Source organism: Anopheles bellator, chromosome 1, assembly GCF_943735745.2.
Source record: "Anopheles bellator chromosome 1, idAnoBellAS_SP24_06.2, whole genome shotgun sequence".
NCBI lineage: Eukaryota > Metazoa > Arthropoda > Insecta > Diptera > Culicidae > Anopheles > Anopheles bellator.
The window spans coordinates 18492642-18508289 of NC_071285.1; the positions used below are offsets into that span (position 1 = coordinate 18492642).

The 15648-nt window shown below is 48.9% G+C and overlaps 3 protein-coding genes across 4 annotated transcripts; 2 read left to right on the forward strand and 1 right to left on the reverse strand.

The window, feature by feature from the left end:
- Window positions 1-1124: 1124 nt before the first annotated feature.
- On the reverse strand, window positions 1125-10969 carry LOC131214934 (phosphotriesterase-related protein). Of its 2 annotated transcripts, XR_009157052.1 has the most exons (4): window positions 10898-10969; window positions 9917-10818; window positions 9566-9846; window positions 1125-1169 (listed from the first exon to the last, which is right to left on the reverse strand). XR_009157052.1 is itself a non-coding variant. In XM_058209282.1 (3 exons), exons 1-3 carry the CDS (start codon window positions 10914-10916, stop codon window positions 9709-9711), a joined length of 1059 nt encoding a protein of 352 aa, XP_058065265.1. In that variant the 5' UTR covers window positions 10917-10969; the 3' UTR covers window positions 9505-9708. The 2 variants fall into 2 exon arrangements, 1 of the variants encoding a protein (XP_058065265.1); XM_058209282.1 differs by lacking the exon at window positions 1125-1169 and having other exon boundaries at window positions 9505-9846.
- A 1118-nt stretch (window positions 10970-12087) lies between these two features.
- LOC131205239 (coiled-coil-helix-coiled-coil-helix domain-containing protein 7) lies at window positions 12088-12620 on the forward strand. Its single transcript, XM_058197254.1, has 3 exons — window positions 12088-12196; window positions 12258-12356; window positions 12436-12620. Exons 1-3 carry the CDS (start codon window positions 12152-12154, stop codon window positions 12544-12546), a joined length of 255 nt encoding a protein of 84 aa, XP_058053237.1. The 5' UTR covers window positions 12088-12151; the 3' UTR covers window positions 12547-12620.
- Window positions 12621-13088: 468 nt separating this feature from the next.
- Window positions 13089-15621, forward strand: LOC131215160 (uncharacterized). Its single transcript, XM_058209546.1, has 2 exons — window positions 13089-14528; window positions 14590-15621. Exons 1-2 carry the CDS (start codon window positions 13089-13091, stop codon window positions 15619-15621), a joined length of 2472 nt encoding a protein of 823 aa, XP_058065529.1.
- Window positions 15622-15648: the final 27 nt, after the last annotated feature.

Consider the following 15648-nt stretch of genomic DNA (forward strand, 5'->3'; position numbering starts at 1 on the left):
TCTCTAAAAATTTTCCTTCGTTTTCACCCGCATTTTGTCGGAGAGCTAAAATGCCGAAAGGTAAATCGCTCCCGTTAGTGAAACTACTTTTGAACGTTAATAAAACTTGTGCTGTAATGCAATACTTTGCTCAACTCTGCTCCGAAGAATGGGGACCGGAAAAAAAGCTGCATATTCCACCACATAGGTCGCAGGCCCCGCAGCCCAGGCTGCATAGTTCTACGCTGCGAGTGCCGTCACGGTGGCCGTGGCATTCGGTGCGCAACAAATAAACCCCACGTGCCACGCGGCACCGCCTTTCGTCCTTCGTCCGGCGAGAGTATGTTGCACAGTTTACGTACGAAGTCGCGCCACGCCACGTCACCGGCAGGAAAAGGTAACCCCGGGAGTTATGGAAAAGTTTGCCCCAAAGTGGCACCGGCGAAGGGATGAAAATAAAGAGCACCATTATTGGCAAGTCAAGGTACGCTGGAGGCACGGCGCTCTTTGCCAGTTGCCGCCAGTTGGCCGTCTGGATGCAGCCAGAGTCGGAACCGTGCCAGAGTGATGCAATTTTCCACCCCAAACCCTGAAGTGGAATCTCCGGTCGGCGGCATTTGTAAGGATTTGGATACTTTGCTGATCCCTGGAAAGTTCTTTGGTGGGGTGGAAAGAAAAACAATAGAGGATTCGTTCCTCATCTTCAATTAGCCTTCAGCTACGGGGCCGACCGGGCGGGTGGCCGATGTGCATCTAAATGCATCCTGGTCGACGAAAAACAAGGGTCCAAAATAATGGACTCAAGAATGTTGCCCTCCCCCCTTTCACTCGCTCGGTGTATTATTTATTTGTTTATTATTCATGAAAGTTTCCTCCACGACACACACGCGCGACGGATGCCAAGTTTCTGCGGGAATATCTATCGTTAGTACGCTATTTTCTTCCACGACGTGGATCGAGGTGGTTCCGAGCTTAGATCGCGGCTGGTGCAGGATGCAGCGCAGTCTTGCATTGCTTCGCACATTTTAGCGTGATGCGTCAAGGTGTTGCTGCTCGATAGTGGACCTCGGGCTGAGTCGGGCAGCACGTCCGCTGTTTCGCAGAACTCGCCCCGCCCGACACAGGACACCTTCGCTCCGAGTTCACCGGCTAATGCAAGCCTCTTTTCGGGGTCCGTTTTCTCTCTGAAGCTATAACGAAAACGTGCACCAAAAGCAATAAATTACTCGAAAGCACTGAAGCAGCTCCGGGTGGGTGGGTGTGTCTGCATTATTTAGGTCCCAAAACGGTGGCAACGAGCTGGTTGGCTGGCACGCTGGAGAGAACCGACGCCAAATCCCCTACAGATACCGGATGCTACCGGCAGTCGAATAAATAGTATACAGGCAGCCAGGTTGGCAGCAGCCCGCCGCAGTCCAGGCTATTTGGAGCAATTGTAGCAACATAAACAATGTTCATTGCTCGATCCACAGCGCCCCGGAGGAGTTTAGATGGCCGGACCCAAAGCATAGCGTTTCCGACATCCTGTTCCCGATCTACTTCCCCAAAAGCCCCGAAACTAGTTCACACAAGCAATAACAAGACATTGTTATGATGCACCGGGAGTTTCTGGAGCCTCGGTGCCGGAAGCGCATCGACGCACGCCGCACATGGGCTGGCAGGTTCAGACCCTGGCATTTTTGGAACGGCACAAGTTGTGTCGATACCACCTATCGAGCTGCTTCCTGAGTAACACTTATCCTTGTTGATTCCGGTATGTGTGCGTGCCATTACAGTTTCCGTTTCCAAGCGGATGGGCGGAAAAATGCTGGAACCCTAACCAAATTAGGCTCCCAGTTCGGATGGCAAACTCTCAGTATCTGTTAGTCTCCCCCGGTGCAGCTACCGATTGATGGACAATCGATTAGGTCAATCACTGTTGTCTGAAAGCTGTACCTTGCCAGGCCACACGTACGGTAAACAAATCTGGGGCTACGTTCACCGGTCGACCAGACATCACTTATGGTCAGTGTGACACAAGCATAAAAAGCCCCTCAAATTCAGGACCAGCACCGGCAACGAAGACGAAGGTTTGGATTTAGACCAGCAGAAGCAACACCGGAACCATCATCGACGATACGGAGCCACGGAGATCTGTCGGGGACAGTGTGGTCCTTTGTGGTCGCTCTCAGTCTCACGTTCGTCCAGCAAATGATTCGATGCGTAAATGATCGTCACTGGGCCCTACAGCCCTACAGACCTAGCTTTCAACAACGGTGGGAACCCGATTTTCGGAAGGAAGGACCACGTCCTGCACTGCTTCATTTACCATTCTCGGCACACACGTTAACCGGTACGGTATGCCTCATTACTAAACGCTTTTGAAAAGTAGTTGCAGTCAAACTACTTACGTGTCCGGCATTTACAAGGGGACACAACTCGGGGAATGTTTGGCCCTTTGCTGGGTCTGCGGATTTCTCTCTCATGGCAAACGGCAGCTGAAACTGTTGGTGAAGGCAGCCCTCCCAGGACCGGCCTCCGGGGGCAGCATATGCTACGTTCCGAAGCAGATGTTGCTAAAGAGTATTCCAAAAAATGTGTGCAGTGATTTAATTTTATGATAAGTTTTAAAGACAGAAAACCTTCAGGAATTAAGTTTGCAAGATGAGTAAACGCATCGTGACCGCACAACCTGAAAGTTTCGCATCCGTAAAAAAATGGGAAAACTACTTAACTAAATTATAAGTGTAGAAACCTTGCGTTTGAGTACTTTAAACTATTTGCCCTAACCTCCATCTATGGTTCCGTAATGCATCGCTTGATCCCAAAAAACAGTACATTTCACTTTTTTGTAAGTCCATCTACCGGCCATGGCGTAACGTCGGCCAAGCACAGCGTGGGAACAAACGCCGAGTGCGACCCGCTTTTGAGTGCTTTTTCATCGACTTTGTGACTGGGCTGGACAGCAGCATTTTTTTCAGGCACAACGAAGTGGAGGAAAGCAAAAAAATGTCATTATCAAAACTTTTCCACGTCGCACTTGAGTTCCGCGAAAAAAACGCGACGTCTGTTGCGACGAGACAAAAAGGGCAATCACAAAGTTTCGAACAGCTAGGATGTAGTTCTGTAGTGTTAACAAATTTTATCACTTTTTTGTGCGGATCTGCCCCCCTTTCGCTCTCTCTCTCTCCCGTCTGTTTCGCTTTGGCCATCGCCGTGGCTTAACTTTAATGCTTAACTTTTATTCTTCCACTGCAAATCCGCGCCGCACGATAGTGTGTTTGCATCCGAACCATCTGATCTTCTTTGTTTTATGCCGAGCCACTAAAACTATGGCCCGGAGGCAATCTGAAACTCTCTGGTTCTGGAACGACTTTTATTGGACAACTCCTTGTCCACCCAAATCCTGTGTGCACGCTGTAATTGACGGCGCCGATGTAACTGCCAACGTTAACTTTAGTAATGTTTTCACACCTGCTTTGACACCGCTTCACTTTGCTTTGGCTTCAATGTGCACAACCCGGTCACTGAAAACACGTAGCCAGTGAGCAAACTCTTCACGAACGACCGGCAGAACCGACGAAGTGGGCCCAACATGGCTCTTTATTCAAAGTCTGCCCATCTCCGCTGCCCGCTGCAACTTCAAAATCTCACTCTATTGCGCCATAAAACTACTATAGGTGGGCACCCGGAGCCCAAACAGCGACCCAGAACCGGAAGCGGATAAGCATAGGCCGTTCGCTCCGCTTTCTACCCCGTTCCGAGGCAGACCGATCCTACCGACGGCCCGTAATTAGTACAACTAAGTTTTTCACTTACGTGAGAATGTTTCATAAATAAAATAATCAACACTGCGACTGTCGTCGTCGTCGTCGTCGGAACGGGTCGTCCCGTGCAGCAGTCGGACGGTATCGGGACGGAGGATCTCACTGAAAAGCAGGGTGGCCTTTTGCCGGGTGGCCGTCCTTTTTATTTGTTGTGAAGTATTTATTTGCACATTGCGTTCCCTAGGGGTGAGAGAGACACCGAGAGAGAGTGAGGAGGGAAGAGAAATGAGGGGGGCGATGAAAAGTTCTGCCCTCCAGGTGAGTTGCATGCAGGTACTTGAAAACGGAAGCAAAAAAGGACATCCAACGGCCGCCGGCATCGTGCATTTTCACAACGAGCCCCGGAACGGTCATCGCTCTCTGGAGTGCTGCAGCAACCGGAAGTATTGTCACGAAAGCGGGGTAAACGGGGCAAACCCGGACGAGAGTGGCGGGTTAAAGTTGGATCCTCTGATGGGTCCGTCCCGGTGGCTTCAGGACTAGCGACGACAGCAGCAGCGGCCCAGCAACGGCACTACATCCAGACGTCCGCACTCATTTAAGGACATCGTGGCTTTGTTTCTGCATTCCCCCGCTGGACCGGAGGACCCCCCGATTCCATACGGTGCATGTCATCACGCTGCATCTGCACCTTCCAAAAAACGTTAACCAGCACCACCACCGGCTCCGGTAATGAATTGCGCCCTGCTATTCGCAATCCCAAATGTAACGCAGATCCTTACGGATGTAAGTTCTAGCTGGCCTGGCAGCTCGGGTGTAAAAGTATTTCCGGAAAAGTTTCCGGTGCCTATCCGTACCAAGTTTTGCATTCGTGTGCAGGAATTAATTCAGGAAGATTTCCTCGTCTCGGGCCAGACAATAACAGCAAGAAGCAAAAAACAGGAAGGCCGGCAGAAATATTTTTGGTGCAGCACCCAAATGGGCCGAACGTGAGAGTTTTCCGTGAGACCAAACATTGGCCATGGGGCATGTGATGAACGACGATAAGGTGCCGAGAAAAGCCAGGTTACGAGCTGCAGGTGTTCCGCCTGCAGCACATGGTACAGCGAAGGGAATGCAATTTCGGACCCTTGACGACCGTTTTGAATGGCTCCGAGGATCGGTGGCTCTGCAGTACTGAAATGAGTCTGATCTGAAATGGGCTAAATAACGCTCTTTTCTTCATGTACCGTTTTATTTTGTGGGATTACAAAACAGGATACCATTTTCATTCGCTCCGCGTATGTGATTCTGGCTTTATTAGACCCAAATTGCGGTGCAGCAATAGAACACAAATATATTTTAAAACTCATCAGAACGGTTGTTCAAATCTCTTGGGGTCCGCTTGTTCATTGGTAGTCCATCTTTTTTTCTCTTAACCAACGTCCGTCAAGCTTTTTAAGCAACGTTCACCACACCACTGTTTGTAACATTTTTTTAAAACATTTTGTATTTTTATAAAAAATTTAAAAACTGAACTGGAGTATATAGAACTTCTTTAGTAACTTCTTGTGGAAAAACCTGTTCAATTAATTGCCAAATTCCATTGAACAAAATCAAACCAAAATTCATTGTTAGTTAAATTTCACCATTTTTTCTGTCCGTTTCGATCAAACAATTTATACAAAACTTTATACAAAAGCTTAACAAACATTTTAATAATTTGCGATTTCGGCATCTTTCCGGACCAGGCAATTAGTGTAATGCAAATTCACGGCACTAACGGCGGTCAGTGGCAGCCTTCATTATCTAAATGCCAACAACGGCTACCGGCCGTGGTCGTGGTCTGGGGCGATGGCGAATTTTTGGGATTTTGGTTTAAAATATGATCCACCGTGGCAAGGAACGCGATCCACGCTGCACGCGACCGCGACCACCCGGAATGCGGCACGGCACACGAAACGGGCACGAATTTCGTGCAAGATTTATGCTCGATCGGCCACCACCCATCGTCCAGGGTGGCGATGATTGCGATTCCGGTTTCCCAGTGCATACATTATTATGAGGAGCCTTTATGAACGGTGCAGTGGCCCGCTGGATCAGTGACGCTATCGGAAACGAACTAAAAGCGTATAATTGCTTCCTGCTGTTCCGGCCCATCCGGTCCCGGGGCGCTTCGTGCAGACGCCTTCCGCCATAGTTCGTGGTGGGCGAAAGATGATTATCTTGTAGCGATGCAAGTTCCCGGATGTGGATTATTAACTATCCTGTGCCATATAGTTACATTCTGTTCCGCCATCCCGTTTTGGCCCCTGCCCGCGCCGTAATGACCTTGGAGACTGAGAGGGTATAAATTTAAATTGCATTTAGTTTCGTAACGCGATCAGCGTCATAATAAATTCTCGCACATCACACACTGCAGTCCCCGGATACCACGCTCCGCGTGAAAGTTTTTAATAATTCAAACACAGATCCCGTCGAATGCCTAAACACGAGAGCCGCGGGAAGGTTTTAAGTGTTACGCCGTGGCAGGAGTACGTCTTGCTCGGTGCAACGGCTTAGAGTCATCCAGAATTCAGGTGAAACTCGTCCAGATTACCGAGAAAGCGTGGCAGAAAGCGCCGCAGCACAGCAAAGGGCTTCGAGCAAACCGATTAACTAGGGCACACACTAACCCAGAAGAAGGCGTTTCGAGACCACGACCTACCTTAAGATGCCACGAACTCCCACCGTCGCTACCGAGACCGAGAAAAGTTCAAAAAACTTTACGCTTTGATGAGCGGGCCCTTCCGGTAAATTGTCATAAATCTTTGAGTACCATTCTGTTCCGGCAGATGGGCCGAGAGCACGCCAAGGAAGCGAACTGCAGCCTTCTTCTTGCCCGGGCGGTACGTGCCGGGTCGAGAACAAAGTGCATCCGGATGGTCGAAAGTTTTGACGCTAGCAGCGGCCAGGTGGCCTCTACCTCACCTTACTGCTGGGTGAGTGGGCGGTGAAAGTCTTATGCCCCATAATACGCGTAACTAGGAGCATAAACAAACCATTCCACTGTTTGCCAGCTAATCGCGCAACATGGACCTCCATGGACAGAGCGGAGCCGAGCAGCTGGATCACTCGGTTTGAGCACCAGCTAGACACTGGAAAGCTACGCTCATGCGCACTGCCGGAAGCCGGTCCAAGTCCAAGAAGCCCAAAGGATAGGAACTCATTGGTTCGGGTTTTGTACGGTGGTGATCCTGCCACTGACCGATGGGAACCATTTCTTCGCCATCGACCACGATGGATTGAGCAAACGTTGCTGCTGGCAGCCTAATCGGCAGCACTGTTTGCTTAGCCTTCGATGGTTCCCTTTTTGGGCCCTCACCGGCGGTAGCCTGCCAGAATCCGTCTTTACCGTAAAGCAAATGATCGATTCTCGGTGGGTTTGTCATATCATAAACCAGTATTATGAAGGGAGCGACAGAGGAATAAAAACCAACACACCCAGCTACCGACCGGGGATCGACTTTTCGTGAACTCCCGCGTCACGGTATCTCCATTGCACAACAAGCGACCAGGCGGCTCCATGAGAGTTTTCGTGTCGAGCTTTCAGCTAGTTTCTTCAAACCATCGGTCGGATCATTAGGTCCATAGAGAGACCCGTTAACAACAGCGTCCGGAAGCTCGAAAGGTCACACATTGGTGTTGCCTCGGATGATGTTGCTAGTAACGGTACCATAAAAGGATTATGTTACGCCATAAAAAACGGAACATGGCCATCGCAAATATCGGCACACTGGCAACGGCGAGCAGATCCACGTTGTCGCTTTCCGGAGGGGGTTTACGGAGTGCTTCGAGGCACTGACCGCACGTGATCCTTTCTCGACCACTGCACTCGTAATTAAATTTTTACGGTGTTTAAGGACAGCTTAAGAAGCAGCAGAACATTCTATCGCATGCCAGTTTTAATCATCTTTATTTCAATCAGAACGACACAATAATGTTGCTCAGAAAGCATTTTTGATATTGCTTTAAAAATAAGCCGTTACCGTAGAGATTTATTTATGTTTTGTTAGTTGTTGTTAGTCATTACAATAGAACCAACTTGTAGTTTTGGAACATGCTTCACGCGGTCGAACGCTGGTTAGTTGAGTAGGTTAGCAATAGGAAATTCATGGATTCCGACAAACTTGAACAAGCATCTGATGTTTCATTTACAAAACAGTACCGAAAAAATTGTATTACTTTTTCTCTACGAGTTTTTATTTATGTTGAAACCCCCATTTTTGTTCCCCATTTTTTTGTCGGTATCGTTTGGCGCCGCGATGTCCGTTACAAGGTTGAATTGAAACACCGAAACCAAGCAAAAAACATATGTCCACCATCAACCGCCGACATCTCCGTCGGGAGTGCAGGTAATTGAATGTCAGGTCCTTCGCTGTGTCCAAACAAACCGCAAACGTAAGCCCCGGTGCGATGAAATCCCGACAACAATGCCCAACGGTTAGTCGGGGAACTCCCAGCCTGTGTCCACCAGGTTGAGCACCGGACGCAGGCTCCGGCTACCGTTCGCGCTCCCCGGACTGGGTTCGATTGCAAATCTGAGGACGTTTCTTTCGCCAGCAACGTGTTTCGTGTGCAGATTTGATGAGGATCAATTTTGCAACACACACAGCCTCGCAACCGGCACCAGCCGAAGTCCTTTAGGCTGGATTGCCCGGCTTAGTGGTGCTGATTTTTAAATTTATTCAATTTCAGTTAATAGTGACAGTGCGGCAAGAAGGCGAGGTTTTATGTGAAACTAAATATGTTATGAGGTTTGGATTTGGCGTAAAATTTACAGGCTTTACTAAAAATACCACTTTGCAAACTAAACACCGCTAGTGATCATAATAAATTGTTTGTTTTTCCATCTTTACTTTGCCATTTGTGACCGAACACGATCCACAAGCACGAAGGAGCACGAACTTGTCTATTTTCTTTGCACAAAGTCCCCACACGGCGGCCATCGGTAATTGATGCAAATGATCTTTGCGAAACTCGCCACCAACGCCAGCATGCATTTGCCATTGGCTTTGCCTTTCTCGGAAGTCCTCCATATTTGATTGAATAAAAGAAATGAGGCAAGAAAAACACTTCTCGCTCTCGTAGGTTACGCGCTCTTACTTGGCACAAATTGATCCTGGACGGGATAGGGACGTTCGTCCTCTGGCAAAACTTTCACAAAAACCTTCCCGACCACGGCCACGAAAGATGGACAAATTTCATTACTCGATTTCGCATTCCCGAACCGAGCGAACCATTTGGGCGAACTGTTATTGGCCAACCTGGCGGAACTCGAAGCAATTTCTGCGAAATTCCCTCATGATCTCTGTGCACTCGCGATCCGCGTGGTTCCGGAGAAAACAAAAACAACCCCACCACGGTGTCCGAAAGGATGCGCGAAAGGCACGAGTGCACCGTCACGGAGAAGACGGTGGGTCACCGCTTCCGGCACGCGGCGGTCGGGTGAAAATTTAAATTTATATTGTGAAACTTTTATGAAGTGGTAATAAAGATAAGAAAACACAAACGAAGACACTGCGGCCAGTGGGAAGAGTGTGGTGCGTGAAAGGGTTGCGACGTTGTGTAGCCGCGCGCTGCTGTGCCGTTTGACGACGGCCAGGACGAAAAGGGAGGACCATTACAGCACAGCAACATCATTACCCGCGCACCCGTTGTTTGTCGTGGAAATTGGACGCTCGCCGAGTGGAGGGAAGGACCTCCATCGCCATCTTGTTCACCACGCACACCGGAACCGCCCGGAAGAGGCTAGTTATAAACCTTAGCGCCACTAACAAGCGCTTTTATTTGATAATAAAAAAACTGAAACGATCATTTACTTTCAACCGGATTTCTTGCACCGTTCCCGCGGCGAGCGGTGGAACTTTACGTTCTTGCTCATCGGAGCCGAAAGCGAAGTACCGGAGCGTGATTGATTCTCCCGGTTGCCCGGCGTTTTATCAGCCGGTTAATCTGGTCTAACCTAAACCTTCATCTCTAGCCAGCGGGCCGGATTGGTAATGGTCATCGTATCGACGGTTTTAATATCGATTCCGCGCAGCGTGAAACGCATCAGAACGTTGTTCAGTATGTGGCTGAAACCGTGGCCACCGAAAGATGTCTGTAACGAGAGCGGAGGGAGCTTAGCGATTACCATCGATTGGTGGCACCGATACCACCGGGACTCTTACCAATCGGTGCTTGGTATGGATGTCGTGCGACATCAGAATGCGCTCCTGGTAGCCCTCCCGCAGCAGGCCGATGATCTTCTGGATGCGCTGCTCGTCCGATGGCATGTACGATTCCGGATTAAGCTGGTAGTACGAGCACTCGGTGCCGAACAGATCGAACTGGCAGTAGGTGCCGAGTTTGGCAAAGTCCAGCAAATCCTCCTCGCTGAACAGTGTCCGATCGAGATGCGACATGACGCACTTGTTGGCCGCCCCGCCTGCCTCTAGGTAGAGCCGCACAATCTCGAACGGTGCGTCACGCTCGCGGCCCGGATGGAACGAGACCCCGCACCCGATGGCTGCCTGCACCTCGGCCGTGGCCTGAATGGCGTTCCGCTCGAACGCACTAATCGGCCAGCCGCTACCGACCTCACCAATGAACCCGCACTTAACCGGCTCCTCGATGCCGGCCACTTCCACCCCGAACAGGAGCTCCTTCGTGTACAAATCCGTTAACCGCTCGACGCTCATCCCGTGCGTTGCCTCGTCCTGCATCGCGTGTATGTAATGGCCCGTCCCGGCGATCACGTGGACATTCGCTTCCCGTGACACCTCGCACATTAGCTTCAGGTTGCGCCCCAGGCCGTGCGATGTGTTCTCGACGATGGAACCGCCACCAAACTTCCGGTACGCCACCACATCCTTCATGACCGCCTGGTGCGTATCATAGTCCTCGAAGTTGATGTTGTACCGGCTGCTGTACGGGTACTGCTTCACGTAACCGACGTTCTCGAGCGTAATGCGCCGGCTAACATATTCCGCGACCGCGTCCGGTGGAGCGTCGTACATTTTGTCGAAGTTGAGCGAAAAGTGCTCATGCGTCAGCGTGTAACCGAGCTGCTCCGGATCCACCGGACCGCGCACTGTAAACGGGCCGTTCAAGCAGAGGCGGTTCACACTAATCCACCGACCTTTGTATAACGGAGCCCTTCCACAACTTACCAGTCTGTACCTTCAGCATCTCGTTGCTTGTTGGGAGATAATTTTAACACTGGCCTCGACGTGACCCGAACCGTGCCGTTTTATATATTCAAACCCACCTCACGAGACCCGATAATTGGCCTGGCCACACTCTATCACCACCACTGCCGTGCGCTTGGTGATGGTGTTATCTTCTCTTAACGCGCGTTATCTACGTTTCGAAGATTTCGTCTCTGTTTTTGCGATCCCTTAAGGCGTTCCTGCCTTAGCCTTGGTGGTAAAAATTTGAAAAAAACACTCGAGTTATTTCGGAGTAAATGTGAAAGAAAATTCAATATCTATTCTTTCAAAAATCGAAAACCAGCAAAATGTTGCGGATCTCGTTCCCGGCCTTTGTGAATAGAAAATGTGCGCACCGCTTGGAATGGTGTGGTAAACAAAATGTTTATCAATACTATCTGCATTATGCAGTATCTGTTTTGAACGTCGGCGCGAGCAAACGACCGCATCTTCTGCACCGTACACAAGGCCGGTTCTTCGTGAATTTTCCATTATTATCTTTTTACACCTTTTACAACTGTACGCGTCGGAGTCAGTTCGTGCGCCAAACCAAATATGTTCTCAAACATTCTTTGTCGTCTGCCCCATTCCGGTAGAGGACTTCGAAAGAGAAACTTAACTTAAGAGGGAAAAATGGGGACAGTCCGGCGATAAACGGTTAGCACTCTTGAAATCGAATATGTTTGGAATGTAATCATTTGAATCAAAATACGCAAACGGTCAAGATAAGGTCGACAAATACACAAGCTTCAATCGAACATGTGGTTTGTAATTCAGGTTCCTACTTAAGATTTAACATTTACATAAGAAGACATTTAAAGTGGTAGTACAATTACGTAAATGTAAAACGTTGTAGATAAGAATTAATTCTTCTCAAACTGTACATTAGAACAATCCAAGTATGGTTTGAGCAATCCAAGTATGTGTCGGTGTGTTCAGAATTATGCTTTACGCTACGTTTGCATAAAATGAAACACTAAGCTTCCGTAAGTAATCTGTCTGTGTTGACTTTTATCAAAAAATTTTACCATAGATAATTAACGGCTTTTTAAATTCGAAACGTTCTTCTTTGCGCTGGGGGTCCACAAAAGATCGCTTTCGACCGTGCTGTCAAAATCAGATGTTTCTCGTACGTAACGCGCAACAATAAACGCTGTAAACAAAGCCGCCCGAACCGACCGGCTACTACAATCCCCTTTTCACACAATTTATACAATGCCCAAAAACGTGGATGCAGAAAGGAACAACCCCTGCTTGAAGGTAAGAACGGTTCTATGTTATCGCCACCATTACGAAATAATCCGCCGGTGTGTCTTTCAAGGAACAAGAACTGTCGTACAAATGTCTCAGCAAGAATAATTTTGACCACAGTAAGTGTGAGGTGTACTACGCGAACTACAACAATTGCAAGGAGTTTTGGGTGAGTCGTTGAACCGTGGCGTTCTATTGAAAGGGTGAGCCGTATCCGTTTTAGTAACCACACTCGTTTCTCCACTCAGAACAAAGTACGCGCGGATCGAAGGGCGCACGGCATCTTTCCTCACCTGCCAGATATTGCCGATCGGGCAAACATTAAAGCCGAGTATATGAAAACGAAACCAACGGCGTAATGATGGTGCACTCGTTTAGTGACTGATTTTTTGTATTAAAAAATGTAGGAAATAAACTCTTTAACGCAACGATATCCTTCCTATCGAGTCACTCGCCCGGTGCTAATATGATTACCGTTTCACTTTACGCACCGTTTTGATACACGTACCGAAAAGGTGGGGAAATATGATAAACAAAACATGGTTGAATGTGTGCGTTTCTGTGGTTTGTTGACTGTAGTACTTTTAGAGAAAGGATGAAAAATTTGATACAAAAACTGTTCAAATAAAATTAATAACAACTCCATTCATTTAAATGTTACCTTTTTTTAAATATAATACAAAAACTTGATTAGCTGTTGTTTCGCGTAGCCTAATATCGAGATATGCCACTTGGGCCTGTCACCAACAATTCACTGTCAAATCGGCAAATAAAAACATCTGTTCTTATGTTTGGGCAACTTCACTGTAAAACTGTGCGGAAACAATGAAAGATCTATTGTGAAGCTGAATGGCACAGTGAGCTTCCTGCAATTTTCGTTGTTGTCGCTCTACAAAGCGAAATGAAGTGCATCGTTTGTTCGAACGATTCGCGAAAAACCAATAGTGAAACGAGTGACCAACACCGTGTTTCGTACCACAAGTTCCCGGTGCCCGGCGAGCATTTCGACGGGTGGTTGAAATTCTGCGGAATCGAGCAACATCAGCACAAACAGCGTCACTATATTTGTAGTAATCACTTTACAGAACATTGTTTCGAAGTACGGCTGTACACGGAACTAACGGGGAGCTCTAAGCGAAGAATACTGAAAAAGGATGCCGTCCCCACGATTCGGAATGAGTCGGATAAAGCGCTGGATAAGGGGGCAGTACGGAAGCGGAAGGAAATGGTAGAAAAGCTACTCGGCGGAGAGATTCCCGTTACGGAAGATATTGTCTCTCCGCTGCGGCCCTCGGCTTGGTGTGAGAATAAGCTTGTGAAAGTGACCAAAGAGCGAAACTGTCTACTAGAGCGAATAGAAACGTTGAAGCAGAAGCTCAGCGAACAGAGGGATACGATTTCTGCTCTAACGCGTACAAACGAGCAGCAGACGGAACGCATCGAGTTTACGAAAAAGGAACTGGTAAACCTTGCGATCTCATTGCAGGAAGTAAAGGATCATGATAGCAACGAAGTAACCAAGCGCGTTGAGCAAATCCTTGCGGGACACTTCACCGAGGGGCAAGTGGCGGCCATTTTGACCGGTTCGGGACCACTCATAGCCGGTGCGGTGCGGTGGACGGATGATGACTTGTTGAAAGCGCTTGAACTGCGGTGCATTAGTGCGGAAGCATTCGACTACGTTTTGAACCAGCTGAACTACCCTTTTCCCGCGCCGCTTCAAATCGCACAATGGATCCAGAGCGCGTATCTAGCAACTGGTGTAAACGCAACGGCCTTTCGGTTGCTAAAGGCTTACGCACCGTTACTGCACAATCCAGCCGATCGCATCTGCTCACTGAACTTTGTTAAAGTTGACGTGCCTGTACGCTACAGCTACGATCGAGTGCGCGATCAAATAGTCGGCCCGAACGCACAGCTTCACTGTCTTTACGTGCAGGGCATCTTTAGCCAATGGAAGCAAATCGTCCATGTCGATTTTGATCTCGTGTACAGTGTCAAACTAGTTGAAAGAGTCGCAGAAATGGTACATGAAGCCGGCTACCGGATAGCTGCCATTACGATGCCATGCGATCGCGAGACGGCCGACATGTGGAACGAACTGGGAGTCAGTTTCCAAAAGCACTACATTCGTCACCCGCTAACGGATGACCCTATCTACATTTTTGCCTGCCCGGACACCATACTCACCACCATGCACCGGGTACTGCTCGACGGTGGGTTCGCCATCGCGGAGAACAACGTGACGCTCACAAAGGAGGCACTGGTGAAGCTGCTGGAATCGTACGATCGACGAATCCACGACCACATCAAGTTCAATGAAAGCCATCTTGACACTGAGGTAGGAATCACTCTCTCCTAAAAACGAAATGGAAGTAGCTAAGAAATTTTGTTTTTCACAGATTCTAAACGATGCTTTCAACACACTTCCATCGCGGGTACTGATATCGCATGGCACAGCAAACGCACTGAAAGTTCTTGCCGAAAGCGGCGATGACACGTTTGCTTCGATAGCGACACTTTTCGATCTCTTCAGCGATTGGTACGAGCTGTGTACAACGGTGTCTCCGCACGAGGAACACGTTCCCATCACGCGGCTTCCGTATGGTGCATGCGAGGATGAGCAGCAAATTGTGCTGGATGGAATGGAAAATGTTATGGAAAGCATGCGGTGTGTCGGCAGCGCAAACTACCACTACCTTCCTGAGGCGGTCCTCGTTTCTATCGCTTCGACACGCAAGCTATGGGCCGATTTGCGCGTCCACTGTCCTCCGGAAACGAACGGTATTCCCATGCAACACTTGAGTAGCACACCTATGAGCGAAACGCTTCTCAGCCTTCAGAGCGCCATTACCGTTGCTTCAGAAACGCGTATTCTTTCTACAGACGATGCACTGTTTCAATTGTGTCGTACGGTTGCGAGTGTCAAGCACGCATCACACATATCCAACACTCTCCTGCTGGTGGTGCAACTTTCGGCAGATGTTTCAGCAACTACCGGCCGCCCCGACGATCCATCCGATCCGGATGTCTACGGTGTAACGGAGCAGGAGGCATGCGAGTTTTTGACCCATCTGATAGCGGATCGGTTACGCCGAATCCACGAGTATCTCGGAGAACGATCGTATGCCATCGAGCTGCAGAATGACCAGTATGTGTTCATACCGGTTAGCGGAGAAGTTTCAAAAGTGACACCATCGAAACTGTGGACGGCACAGGCAAAGCTGCTGGAAGTCGCGGTAGTCGAAGCGGTCTACCATCGCAAGGCGTCGCTGGTGAATGGACTGGTTGATTCTATCAGCAAACGCCACCCGATGATCGGGCGCGATCTGATAGAAATGTATGTCACCAAGCGGATAGCGATCAAACTGCAGTGTTTGAATGCGGAACTGGATGCGCTCGGGACCAGCGATGTCACGTGGATAACGTTGTAGTCGTCCGCAAGACACTCGTAAAGAATA